At 38.8% G+C, this 13,151-nt stretch overlaps 1 protein-coding gene across 1 annotated transcript in view; it reads left to right on the plus strand.

Annotated features, from left to right (window-relative positions):
- The window catches only part of LOC115192104 (exportin-6-like), a 67,716-nt gene that overhangs the window by 34,070 nt on the left and 20,495 nt on the right, over positions 1–13,151 (plus strand). The window contains 5 exon segments of the mRNA XM_029750238.1: positions 1,966–2,092; positions 2,352–2,461; positions 2,885–2,993; positions 3,199–3,291; positions 3,595–3,664. Of these exon segments, the coding sequence (XP_029606098.1) occupies positions 1,966–2,092; positions 2,352–2,461; positions 2,885–2,993; positions 3,199–3,291; positions 3,595–3,664 (509 nt within the window).

Genomic DNA, 13,151 nt, shown 5'->3' on the forward strand with positions numbered 1-13,151 from the left:
TTGATTATCCTGATTGGATAAGAAGTACTTTAGTTACAACATACTTACACTAAAAAATACTACACTGAACAGAAATATAAACGCAACATGTAAAGTATTGGTCCCATGTTTCATGAGCTGAAATAAAAGATCAGAGAAATGTTCCATACTCACAAAAAGCGTATTTCTCCCAAATTTTGGGCACAAATAATCCAGGAGGAGTATTTCTGTCTGTAATAAAGCTCATTACAATTTGCTAGGCTTGGCTCCCCATTGGGTGGGCCTAGCTCCCAAGTTGGTGGGCCTACCCATGGCTGTGCCCCTGCCCAGGCATTTGAAATCCATAGATTAGGGCCTAATTAATTAATTTCAATTGAATGATTTCTTTATATGAACTATAACTCAGCAAAATCTTTGAAATTGATTGTTGCGTTTATACTTTTGTTCAGTATAATAACACAGTAACTCACTGCTTAAATATAACAGGTCATCAGTGTCCTGGATCCCACTTTTTACATTCTGTTTCTCTGTTGGCATAGTGTTTTGACAGCTACACCAGATGCATTTCATGGAGAAAGCAAATAAAAAAACTTGAGATGCTTTTTTCAGGTGTCTCTATAGTCTTAACTTTTGTCTAAGTTAACAAACTATTTAACATTTCAAGGAAATTAAGTCAGTGTAAACTTTATTTAAGTGAGCCTTTTGTGCTGCTAACACACAACTTCTGGTGCATCAAATACTTTATCAGATACCTCTTTATTGTCATTACGTGCATCGGATTGCCCGGGTTGTAAGCACAGGTAGACTTTTTAGAGGGGGAGGGGGCTGGGGACAGACTTTGAGAGGAGTGATCAGTGCATGACATGGATATAAAGAGTAACGGTACCTATTTCAGTCCACTTCAAGTCTGCTATTTCTGTTCAGTGCAGAATTTGAATACCTCAGCCCCTAGAATCAAATCAAGTAGCTGGCCAGTGCATACAAGATTTGGTTATTGGTTCAGAAATGTAGCCTGAGACTTCAATGCAATGTAGAGCGTGACCAGTATGGGGGCAAGTAGCCTTTGGGTTACTGGTTCGAATCCCCGAGGCAACTAGGTGAAAAATCTGTTTGTGGCCTTGAGCCGGCCAAATGAATAAAATGTAGAAATGCACCAATTCCAAAGTTTTTCAGCTGTGGAACAGTTTTCTGCACATATTGAGGTCCAAAAGAAATACAGGCCCACAAAGATGGAATCGGCATTCAAATCCTATCATTTGAAAACTAAACTTTGATTAAAGTAAAGAGGCTAGACAGGCTCTTGGAAACAAAATTGCAATTTTCTTTTTAAGACCTTATGTTTTGAATTTGATGTGTCAATGTATGGCTCATACATGCATAATATCTGCAGTCCTCTCAGATTCCCAGGGGAGAAAGTCACAGAATCCCGACATTCTAACCTGGCGTCATTTAGGCCCAGTGCAGTGCACAAGATCTGCATACTCGTTCCTGTCATGTAGGCACGCTCTGAAGCAAAAGGGTTAAGAATGCAAGCGGGATAAAGGATACAATTTCTTTACATTAATTTATGGTTATTCAAACATGTTAACGTAAATATCTCAAAAGTACCTGTTTAGATTTAGTAGATGTTGAGTGTTAAACAATATACTCTACAAGTACATTTTCAGAGTGGGCTCTCGTACTTATTGTTTATGAAAACACACTGCTTTTGAAATTTTGAGCATGTGACTCAATTTAAATTGAGTATTTTAGAAAAATGTAGACAGATGTCTGAGGGACAAAAAGACATTCTGGTCATGGAACGACCCACATCTGACGTTGTACACAAAACTACTGGCTGGAATTATACAAAACCTTTTTCTCCGTCCATTGTAAAGGCAGGTATGATGGGTAAAAGCCCAAAACAGGCCAATATCAGTCAACCAATATATTGGTTTGGCTCTAATGCAAAGATATATGTGGCACTCTCTCCCTCTCTGTCTGCAGTTATCTAGAGAAGTTCACTGACTTTCTGCGCCTGTTCGTCAGCGTGCACCTTCGGCGGATCGAGTCCAATGCTCAGTTTCCTGTGGTGGAGTTTTTAGCCCTGCTTTTCAAGTACACTTTCAATCAGGTAGCACATTCTTTCAGCCATTTTGTTTATTTTCTACATGTGCTGCTGCTGACACTAAAATATTCTATGGAAATTGTGGCCAAATACTTGCATAATGTTCAAGTATGTGCGTACTGCAGTATCGTATACCGCAGTTGGGGAAAGATTAGAGAAAAAGATGGCTTCCATAATAATATTACCTAGTTTGACTGTTGAGGAATCAGAAACCTCTATCATGTACTGTAGAGAAAATGACTGCTCTTCTATCCTATTGTTCTAGCCCACCCACGAAGGCTATTTTGCCTGTTTGGACATCTGGAGTATCTTCTTGGATTATTTAACCACTAAAATCAAAAGTAGGCTGGGTGACCGAGACAGTGTGCTGAACAGGTATAACTGAATGGCTTTAATGTCATTTTCAGTGTTGCTCTGGTTCTACTTGTATATAAAGCAAAGGAATTTGGATGTACTATCAAGAACGTCTCCTGATGCGTGAAACATTTATGGATCAGTGCCTGTAATGCAAGGTTCTCCAACTTTGATCTTGGAGAGCTACTGGTTGTGCAGACTTTTATCCCAACCCATCACTTGATCAACACACCTGATTCAAGTAATCATAGTATTCAGTCTGGGATTTTATCAGCGGAATATGTCTTACTGAAGGGCTTAAACGAAAGCTTGCACACCCAGTAACTCTTGAGGGCCAGAGTTGCTATAATGTTTTTAATATGGTTCTGTCGTTAGTTACTAGCCTCTTGTATGGTGCTGCTTCTTCTATTGGCCGCTAATCTGGCCGCTTGTGCTGTTCTACAGGTATAAGGATGCTTTAGTGCTGTTATTAAGAGAGGTTCTCAACCGAATCCAGTTCCGATATAATCAAGCCCAGTTAGAGGAGCTGGATGATGAGACCCTGGATGATGATGTAAGAGGCTTTACTTCTCGCACTGCTTTCGTCAGTATTGCTGAGAATTATATTTGTCTGCACCTTTATTACCTAGTGTGTTGAAGGAACATTTTGTTGTCCCCATTATATCATACATATTACAACAGTGTGTATACACACACACACAGACTGCTTGTTTTTCCTCAACCTGTATCAATAGTTTCACTCTTTATGCTTACCATAGCAACAGACTGAATGGCAGCGGTACTTGCGGCAGAGTCTGGAGGTTGTTGCCAAGGTGATGGAGCTGCTACCGTCCCATGCCTTCGCCACGTTTGTGAGTGTTCTCCTTGTTTCTTCTCATTTTATATTCCTGGAAAAATACCAAAAAGGTCAGCACACTGTGATGCTCCTAATTATTAAAATGTTAATGATTTTAAAGGGGGTATTATGTGCAATGAATGTGCAGGCCTTTTTAGTCTTGTTCATGTATCACCTTTCACCCTGCATTAGTTTAATGTGATGTGCTTATGACAACATGACATTATCTTATATCGTCAAGACTAAACGTCTGACAAACATTTGATTTTGGAGTTAACTATTTCTTAAATCCCTGACTTCTAAACCATTTCTCTCTCAGTTCCCTGTCCTTCAAGAGGACTTGGATGTGTACCTGGGTTTGCAGCAGTTCATCGTCACTTCTGGAAGAAGTGAGTGAACATTTTTGCATGAGACATTTTATTCGTCATATGCACAGAATACAGAGGGGTGTTAAAACCTGTTAGGGCTAGGGGGCAGTATTTACACGGCCGGATAAAAAACGGACCCGATTTAATCTGGTTACTACTCCTGCCCAGTAACTAGAATATGCATATAATTATTGGCTTTGGATAGAAAACACCCTAAAGTTTCTAAAACTGTTTGAATGGTGTCTGTGAGTATAACAGAACTCATATGGCAGGCAAAAACCTGAGAAGATTTCATGCAGGAAGTGGCCTGTCTGACAAGGTGTTGTTGTTCTTGCCTCTGTTTATTGAAGACTGAGGATCTTAGCTGTAACGTGACACTTCCTACGGCTCCCATAGGCTCTCAGAGCCCGGGAAAAAGCTGAACCATATCGAGGCAGCCTCTGGCTGAAACACATTATCGCCTTTGCCAAGTGGCCGATCAGAGGACAAAGGGCTTAGGCGTGTGCCCGAGTCGACCTCATGCTTTATTTTCTTTCGTCTGTTTACCTAATTGCAGATTCCCGGTCGGAATATTATCGCTTTTTTGCGAGAAAATTGGCATAAAAATTAATTTAAACAGCGGTTGACATGCTTCGAAGTACAGTAATGAAATATTTAGAAATCTTTTGTCACGAAATGCGCCGTGCGCGTGACCCTTATTTACCATTCGGATAGTGTCTTGAACGCACAAACAAAACGCGGCTGTTGGAACATAACTATGGATTATTTGGGACCAAACCAACATTTGTTATTGAAGTAGAAGTCCTGGGAGTGCATTCTGACGAAGAACACCAAAGGTAATCAAACTTTTCTAATAGTAAATCGGAGTTTGGTGAAGGCTAAACTTGCTGGGTGTCTAAATAGTTAGCCCTGTGATGCCGGGCTATCTACTTAGAATATTGCAAAATGTGCTTTCACCGAAAAGCTATTTTAAAATCGGACATATCGAGTGCATAGAGGAGTTCTGTATCTATAATTCTTAAAATAATTGTTATGCTTTTTGTGAACGTTTATCGTGAGTAATTTAGTAAATTGTTAGTAAATTCGCCGGAGGTTTGCGGGGGGTATGCTAGTTCTGAACGTCACATGCTAATGTAAAAAGCTGTTTTTTGATATAAATATGAACTTGATTGAACAAAACATGCATGTATTGTATAACATAATGTCCTAGGGGTGTCATCTGATGAAGATCATCAAAGGTTAGTGCTGCATTTAGCTGTCTTCTGGGTTTTTGTGACATTATATGCTAGCTTGAAAAATGGGTGTCTGATTATTTCTGGCTGGGTACTCTGCTGACATAATCTAATGTTTTGCTTTCGTTGTAAAGCCTTTTTGAAATCGGACAGTGTGGTTAGATTAACGAGAGTCTTGTCTTTAAAATGCTGTAAAATAGTCATATGTTTGAGAAATTGAAGTAATAGCATTTCTAAGGTATTTGAATATCGCGCCACAGGATTCCACTGGCTGTTACGTAGGTGGGACGATTTGGTGCCACCTACCCTAGAGGTTAATGGTACAATGAAATGCTTACTTGCGAGTTCTCCTCAGCAGTAAAGTGAGAAAAAATATATATAAATTGTCTATTAAAATAACATCAAATTGATCAGAAATACAGTGTAGACATTGTTAATGTTGTAAATGACTATTGTAGCCGGAAACGGCTTTTTTTTAAATTGTTTTTATGGAATATCTACATGGGCGTACAGAGGCCCATTATCAGCAACCATCACTCCTCTGTTCCAATGGCATGTTGTGTTACCTAATCCAAGTTTATCATTAGAAAACCCTTTTGCAATTATGTTAGCACAGCTGAAAACTGTTGTTCTGATTATAGAAGCAATAAAACTGGCCTTCTTTAGACTAGTTGAGTTTCTGGAGCATCAGCATTTGTTGACTTACAGGCTCAAAATGGCCAGAAACAAAGACTTTCTTCTGAAACTCGTCAGTCTATTCTTGTTCTGACAAATGAAGGCTATTCCATGCGAGAAATTGCCAAGAAACTGAAGATCTCGTAAAACGCTGTGTACTACTCCCTTCACAGACCAGAATAGGAAGGGGAGAGAGAGGCCCCGGTGCACAACTGAGCAAGAGGACAAGTACATTAGGGTGTCTTGTTTGAGAAACAGACGCCTCACAAGTCCTCAACTGGCAGCTTCATTAAATAGTACCCGCAAAACACCAGCCTCAACATCAACAGTGAAGAGGCAACTCCGGGATGCTGGCCTTCTAGGCCAAGTTGCAAAGAAAAAGCCTTATCTCAGACTAGCCCATCTTAATCATTTATTTTTATTGACCAAAGAACTCCTCCCTCTGCAACTGGATCCTGGACTTCCTGACGGGCCGCCTCCAGGTGGTAAGGGTAGGTAACAACACATCCGCCACGCTGATCCTCATCACAGGGGCCCCTCAGGGGTGCGTGAACAGTCCCCTCCTGTACTCCCTGTTCATGCATGACTGCATGCCAGGCACGACTCCAACACCATCATTAATTTTGCCGATGACGCATTAATTTTACCGACAACGACGAGACAGCCTATAGGGAGCCTATAACCCTAACCCTAGACCCACTGTATATCCATTGTTTTTGTCAAAATTGCTCAAGCTCAGTAAATTTGGTTGGTAATCATTGATAGACAGAAATATTTAACGCAGATTACGGATGGAGACTGGACCATTCTGGAACATTCAGCACCTCTTGGAAGGTCATGCTGGTGTGTCTTTGTGTAATTGTCCTGCTGAAAAATACAACTCTATCCCAGGGTTAGGTTTTCAGTAGCCTAGTTTTATTTAACCTTAGAACATTGCTTGTAAGCAAACATTTCACGGTAAAGACGACACCCTTGTATTTGGCACGTGACATAAAATGTTACTTGCATTGCCGACGCATGCCATATGATAAGCTGCAAAATGGTTTCACATACAATACCAGTCAAAGGTTTGGACACACCGACTCATTCAAGAGTTTTTCTTTATTTTTACTATTTTCTACATTGTTAAAATAATAGTGAAGACATCAAAACTATGAAATAACACATATGGAATCATGTAGTAACCAAAAAAAGTGTTAAACAAAATATATTTTTTATTTGAGATTCTTCAAAGTAGCCACACTTTTCCTTGATAACAGCTTTGCACACTTTTGGCATTCTCTCAACCAGCTTCATGTGGAATTATTTTCCAGCAGTCTTGAAGGAGTTCCCACATATGTTGAGCACTTGTTGGCTGCTTTTCCTTCACCCTGTGGTCCAACTCATCCCAAACCATCTCAATTGGGTTGAGGTCGGGGGATTGCTATGATGTAGAAAATAGTAAAATAAATTAAAACCCTTGAATGAGTAGGTGTGTCCAAACTTTTGACTGGTACTGTAGCTCAAATACTGCTAGAGAGAATGAAAGTCAAATAAAAGATTGTAGATCTTAGACAAAAAGGAAATGTTAATTTGAGAATACAACAGACACATTAAAACCAAACCCCTTCCCCTCTTTATTGCAGAATTGTGATTAACCTCTCTCAGGTATGTGGGACGAAATCGTCCCACCTAGTCAACAGCCAGTGGAATCGAGTGTCGCGATATTCAAAAACCTTAAAAATGCTATAACTTTAATTTCTCAAACATATGACTATTTTACACCATTTTGAAGACAAGACTCTCGTTAATCTAACCACATTGTCCGATTTCAAAAAGGCTTTACAACGAAAGCAAAACATTAGATTATGTCAGGAGAGTACCCAGCCAGAAATTATCACACACCCATTTTTCAATCTAGCATATAATGTCACAAAAAACAAAACCACACCTAAATGCAGCATTAACCTTTGATCTTCATCAGATGACACTCCTAGGACATTGTTATACAATACATGCATGTTTTGTTCAATCAAGTTCATATTTATATAAAAAAAATGATTTTTACATTAGCATGTGACTTTCAGAACTAGCAAACATACCGAAAACTTCCGGTGAATTTACTAAATTACTCACGATAAATGTTCACAAAAAAACATAACAATTATTTTAAGAATTATAGATACAGAACTCCTTTATGCAATCGCGGTGTCAGATTTTAAAATAGCTTTTCGGCAAAAGCACATTTTGCAATATTCTGAGTAGATAGCTCGCCATCACGGGCTAGCTAATTTGACACCCACCAAGTTTGGCGTTCACTAAACTCAGAATTACTATAAGAAAAATTGGAATACCTTTGCTGTTCTTCGTCAGAATGCACTCCCAGGACTTCTACTTCAACCACAAATGTTGTTTTGGTTCAAAATAATCCATAGTTAAGTTCAAATATCCTCTGTTTTGGCCGTGCGTTCAGGTCCCTATCCGAATGGTGACGCGCGGACGCATGTCGTGACAAAAAATTCCATTACCGTACTTCGAAGCATGTCAAACGCTGTTTAAAATCAATTTTTCTCGTAAAATAGCGATAATATTCCGACCGGGAGACGTTTCCGTTCAAAGACTGAAATAAGAAAATGGTGTCTTCACGTGCAGGCGCGCACCCATGTCATTGTTCTCAGATCGACCACTTTCCAAATGCGCTACTGTTTTTCAGCCAGGGACTGCAGAGTCATCATTCCCCGTTCTGGCGCCTTCTGAGAGCCTATGGGAGCCTTAGAAAATGTCACGTTACAGCAGAAATCCTCTGTTTTCGATAAAGAGGCTATAGAAGGCCAAGAAATGGTCAGAGGGCACTTCCTGTATAGAATCTTCTCAGGTTTTGGCCTGCCATATGAGTTCTGTTATACTCAAAGACACCATTCAAACAGTTTTAGAAACTTTAGGGTGTTTTCTATCCAAATCAAACAATTATATGCATATTCTAGTTTCTGGGCAGGAGTAATAACCAGATTAAATCGGGTACGTTTTTTATCCAGACGTGAAAATACTGCCCCCTACCCAAGAGAGGTTAATCAACATTGACACTGGTTCATTTTGTTATCAATAGTTTAACAATTAAAACATTTTTAAACACTTCACTTCAAAGAATCAACACTTCATCACTTCAGAATGTACAAATAAGGTAACTCATATGTGAAGATTAGACATATTACATCTAAACAACAGTAGATAATTGAGTTGTAAGAAGTGGGCTATTATAACTAAAGAGTTTATTTTGTTCACTTGAAATTATGCTATCTATTGGGTGAGCAGACTACTATTCCAGTACAGCAATAGCACACTTGAGGTTTAATAAGTTGAATCAGTTGTTATATTGCTGGGCTGAAACAGAACCCTGCACACCCAGCAGACCTCCAGCAGGGTTGGCCTGCTCTAATTTTATTAGGTTTATACATTGTGTGACGTTTAACTGTATTTTTGTGTACATTTGCTAACGTAGGTAGGCCAACAGATACAGTGCCTTCCGAAAATATTCACACCCCTTGACTTTTTCCACATTTTGTTTCACAGCCTGAATTTAATATTTATTAAATTGAGGTTTTGTGTCACTGGTCTACACACAATACCCGATAATGTCCAAGTGGAATTGTTTTTAGAAAATGTTATAAATTCATTACAAATTAAAGTTGGGATGTCTTGAGTCTATAAGTATTCAACCCCTTTGTTATGGCAAGCCTAAATACACTGTGTATAAAACATTAGGAACACCTGCTCTTTTCCATGACAGACTGACCAGGTGAATCCAGGTGAAAACTATGATCCCTTATTGATGTCACCTGTTAAATCCACTTCAATCATTGTAGATGAAGGGGAGGAGATTGATTTAAAGAAGGATTTTTAAGCCTTGAAACAATTGAGACGTTGCTTGTGTATGTGTGCCATTCAGAGGGTGAATGGGCAAGACTAGATTTTCTTGCCTTTGAACGGGGTATGGTAGTAGGTACCAGGCACACTGGTTTGAGTGTGTCAAGAACTCCAATGATGCTGGGTTTTTCATTCTCAACAGTTTCCCATGTGTATCAAGAATGGTCCACCACCCAAAGGACATCCAGCCAACTTGATACAACTGTGGGAAGCATTGGAGTCAACATGGGCCAGCATCCCTGTGGAACACTTTTGACTCCTTGTCCATGCCCCGACGAATTGAGGCATAATGGGATGCGAAGTTCAGGAGTAAAAATTTGCTTAGCATATATAATAAGAATTTTTGGGGTGCTTATTTGTCAAGTTGCATACAAATGTGTAATGGACATTTTAGTTTTTTGCATATCCCAACTCCCCTTGAGACATCCACAGGGTGTCGCTGTGCCTTTGAGCAAGGCACTTAACCCTAATTGCTCCAGGGGTGCTACACAATGGTGACTCTGGCCGTGACCACACTAAGTTGCTTTGACTCTCTCTGTGTGCAATAATAGTGTTTAACATGATTTTTGAATATCTACCTCATGTCTGTACACATACAGATAATTGTAAGGTTCCTCAGTCGAGCAGTGAATTTCAACCACAGATTAAACTACCAAGACCAGGGACGTTTTCCTTTGCCTTGCAAAGGACACCTATTGGTAGATGGATAAAAATAAAATAAGCAGACATTGAACATCCGTTTGAGCATGGTGAATTTATTAATTACACTTTAGATGGTGTATCAATACACCCAATCACTACAAATACACAGTCGTCCTTCCTAACTCAGTTGCAGGTGAGGAAGGTAACAGCGCAGAGATTTCACCATGAGGCCAATGGTGACTTTAAAACAATTTAATGACTGTGATAGGAGAAAACTGAGGATGGATCAGTGACATTGTAGTTACTCCACAATACTAACCTAAATGACAGAGTGAAAAGAAGGAAGCCTATACAGAATAAAAAATATTCCAAAACATACATCCTGTTTGCTATAAGGCACTAAAGTAAAACTGCAAAAAATTTATTTCATACAAAACATTAAGTTTGGGGCAAATCCAACACATCACTGAGTACCACTCTTCATATTTTCAAGCATGGTGGTGGCTGCGTAAATGTTATCGGTATGCTTGTCATCAACAAGGACTAAGGAGTTTTTTATGATAAAATGAAATCTGCTTGAAAATCTATGGCAAGACATGATTATGGCTGTTTAGAAATGATCAACAACCAACTTGACAGAGCTTGGATAATTTGTTTGTTCAAATATTTTACAATTCAAGTGTGCAAAGCTCTTAGAAACATACCCAGAAAATCACTGCCAAAGGTAACTCTAACGTGTTGACTCGGGTGTTGAAATATACCCTTACTTATGTAAATGAGATGTATTTATTTCATTTTCAATTAACTTGCAAATATTTCGAAAAACATGTTTTCACTTTGTCATTATGGGGTATTGTGTGTAGATGAGTGAGAGGAAAATAAATCTATTTAACTTCTCTGGGATATGTGGGATGCTAGCGAAATTGCAGGGCGCCAAATTCAAAACAACAGAAATCTCATAATTAAAATTCCTCAAACATACAAGTATTATACACCATTTAAAAGATAAACTTCTTGTTAATCCAGCCACCGTGTCTGATTTCAAAAAGGCTTTACGGCGAAAGCATACCATACGATTATGTTAGGTCAGCACCTAGTCACAGAAAAACATACAGCCATTTTCCAGCCAAAGAGAGGAGTCACAAAAAGCAGAAATAGAGAAAATGAATTACTAACCTTTGATGATCTTCATCAGATGGCACTCATAGGACTTCATGTTACACAAAACATGTATGTTATGTTTGTTAAAGTTCATATTTATATCCAAAAATCTCTGTTTACATTGGCGCTTTATGTTCAATAATGTTTTGCCTACAAAACATCCGGTGATTTTGCAGAGAGCCACATCAATTTACAGAAATGCTCATCATAAACTTTGATGAAAGATACAAGTGTTATGCATAGGATTATAGATAAACTTCTCCTTAATGCAACCGCTGTGTCAGATTTCAAAAAAGCTTTACAGTAAAAGCACACCGTGCGATAATCTGAGTACAGCGCTCAGCCACCAAAACAAGCCATACAGATACCCGTCATGTTGTGGAGCCAACAATAGTCAGAAATAGTGTTATAAATTCACTTACCTTTGATGATCTTCATCGGAATGCACTCCCAGGAATCCCAGTTCCACAATAAATGTTTGTTTTGTTCGATAAAGTTCATCTTTATGTCCAAATACCTCCTTTTTGTTCGCGCGTTTAGTTCACTAATCCAAATGCACAAGGCGCGGGCACTAAGTCCAGACGAAAAGTCAAAAAAGTTCCATTACAGTTCGTAGAAACATGTCAAACGATGTATATAATCAATCTTTAGGATGTTTTTATCATAAATCTTCAATAATATTCCAACCGGACAATTCCGTTGTCATCAGAAAGGAAAGGGAATGGAGCTTGCTCTCACGGCCGCACTCAATCAACAACTCAGCTGAGCCACTGCTTAGAGTGGTCTTATTCGCTCCCCTTTCACAATAGAAGCCTGAAACAACGTTCTAAAGACTGTTGACATCTATTGGACGCCTTAGGAAGTGCAATCTGACCAAATTTACACTGTATATTGGATAGGCAATCACTTGAAAAACTACAACCTCCGATTTCCCACTTCCTGGTTGGATTTTTCTCAGGTTTTCACCTGTCATATGAGTTCTGTTATACTCAGACATCATTCAAACAGTTTTAGAAACTTCAGAGTGTTTTCTACCCAATTCTACTAATAATATGCATATCCTAGCTTCTGGGCCTGAGTAGCAGCAAGCAGTTTACTCTGGGCACGCTTTTCATCTGGATGTGAAAATACTGCCTCCTATCCCAAAGAATTTAAACCACAAAATGTGGAATAAGTCAATGGGTATGAATACTTTCTGAAGGCACTATATAACCCATGTCATATAAGATATATCCTTAGTCTCTTGCGACATTCATTAGGAGTGCAATCTTCATTTGCAAACAGGCTTTCACAGCTTTCCATATCTGATGACAGAAAACATCACAAAGATACAGGCTTCATTATACTCAAATTAGATGTTGATATTATCTCTTTGTCCTCAAAGTTTTCCCCTCTAGGGACTCGAACTGGAGAATCTTTTCATAATGTCCTCCCACAAAATAACCTGCCTTATGCTGTATCCTACACTCCTTTTACTGAGAGCTGGAGCAGCAATTTCACCCCTTTTCACGGCTGTTATTTACAAATGCATTTGGAGACTTTTTATTTTACTATTAATTACATCACAATAGCTAGCTAAAAGGAAGTTAGCTAGCTGATTCAATTTACTTAGTTAAAGTTAGCTCGTTAGCAGGTTAGTTGAGTTAGCCTACAAAGGCGTCTACTGTAGCCCGCTTACATTTTAAAAATGTATTTACTTACTTGAATAGGTTCTCGCACAGCCTCAGTTTTTTTGTGTTCTTACCAAAACAATATAATGGCCATTATTATTATTTTTTTTAACATTTTTTAGGGGTGGATCAGCTTAATATTGCGGAAAGAATATTGCTTCCATCAATGTAATTGTCTGCATCATTTCCAATCCCCCATATATTTTTGGGGTATATATATATATA

This window comes from Salmo trutta, chromosome 4 (assembly GCF_901001165.1).
Source record: "Salmo trutta chromosome 4, fSalTru1.1, whole genome shotgun sequence".
Taxonomy (NCBI): Eukaryota; Metazoa; Chordata; class Actinopteri; order Salmoniformes; family Salmonidae; genus Salmo; species Salmo trutta.